Below are 1,227 nucleotides of genomic sequence, written 5' to 3' on the forward strand. Positions count from 1 at the left end.
ATTTTATGTGCCACCCGCACAAGAGCCAGTCCAGGGGCACTGGCAACGATCTCGCTCGAAAATCCTTACACACGTCACGGGCGCAAGTGCCAGAAAGGCGACGCTGGGCACAAGTGCCATCCCGATTTCGCTTTCGTTTGCCCCAATAAGTCTTCGCAAGCTGAGTTTCTTGTCCAATGAAGGAGACGACGTTGGCACGGGTGCCAGTCGTCGGATTTAGTTCGATTTCATTTGCCTCAACGAGTCTTCGCAAGCCGAGTTTAGCGTCCAATGTAGGAAAGGTACGCATGAGTGGGCTGGCCACACCCCTGGCAGAGGCCTTGGATTTAGGTCTTCAATAAAATAAGTACCAGTCGAATACTGGGTTCAATGTAAATTGACTTACGCTCTCCCCTGATATTATTGGCCTTAAGCCAAAATTTGAAAATCATTATTATTGTCGTTGTAGCTGAAGTTGTCATAGTTATTGTTGATGTTGTTATTATCCATTCTTGCTGTTGTTATTGTTGTCAATATTGCTGTCAGTGTCTATTTTGTTATTATCATTGCTACTTTTATTGTTGCTGTTCATGATGATGATGATGATGATAATTAAAGACAATCTTTTTCTTCTTTTCCTCCTCCTCCTCCTTGTCATCATCATCATTGTTGTTGTCGTTCTTCTTCTTCTTAAAATTACTAAAATAACCCCAACAACAGTTTCATCTCATCGCTGCTCTTGTCTTCTTGTACATATTTTCAGTTCTCACAACTGGAACAGTCTGTTCCTCGGCAGCAATGCTGTTGCAGACGTCTTAACAGAGAAATATGGCATCAAAAAAACAGATCTTTTGGATTTTGTAAGTAAAATCTTTTGTATCTCAACACATACATATACGTACATACATACATACATCCAAAAGTTTTATTTTCTCTCTGTTTATTTCTTTCTGTGCTCCTTTCTGTTGAAGAGCGTAGGCTCGAAACGTAAAAGACTTTCTCACTTTCCCGAGTGTTAAACTAGTAAACCTCTCTTTACTTGTTTCAGTCATTTGACTGCGGCCATGCTGGAGCACCGCCTTCAGTCGAACAAATCGAGCCCAGGACTTATTCTTTGGATGCCCAGTACTTATTCTATCGGTCTCTTTTGCCGAACCGCTAAGTTACGGAGACACCACCATCGGTTGTCAAGCAATGTTGGGGGGACGAACAAAGACACAAACATACACACACACACACACACACACA

General features: G+C 42.1%; 1 protein-coding gene across 1 annotated transcript in view; it reads left to right on the top strand.

Annotated features, from left to right (window-relative positions):
* Positions 1-1,227, top strand: part of LOC106878274 (probable RNA-binding protein 19) — a 50,383-nt gene that overhangs the window by 32,122 nt on the left and 17,034 nt on the right. The window contains exon 15 of the mRNA XM_052978067.1: positions 743-839. Within this exon, the coding sequence (XP_052834027.1) occupies positions 743-839 (97 nt within the window). The remainder of the gene's footprint in view (positions 1-742; positions 840-1,227) is intronic.

This window comes from Octopus bimaculoides, chromosome 30 (genome assembly GCF_001194135.2).
Source record: "Octopus bimaculoides isolate UCB-OBI-ISO-001 chromosome 30, ASM119413v2, whole genome shotgun sequence".
NCBI lineage: Eukaryota > Metazoa > Mollusca > Cephalopoda > Octopoda > Octopodidae > Octopus > Octopus bimaculoides.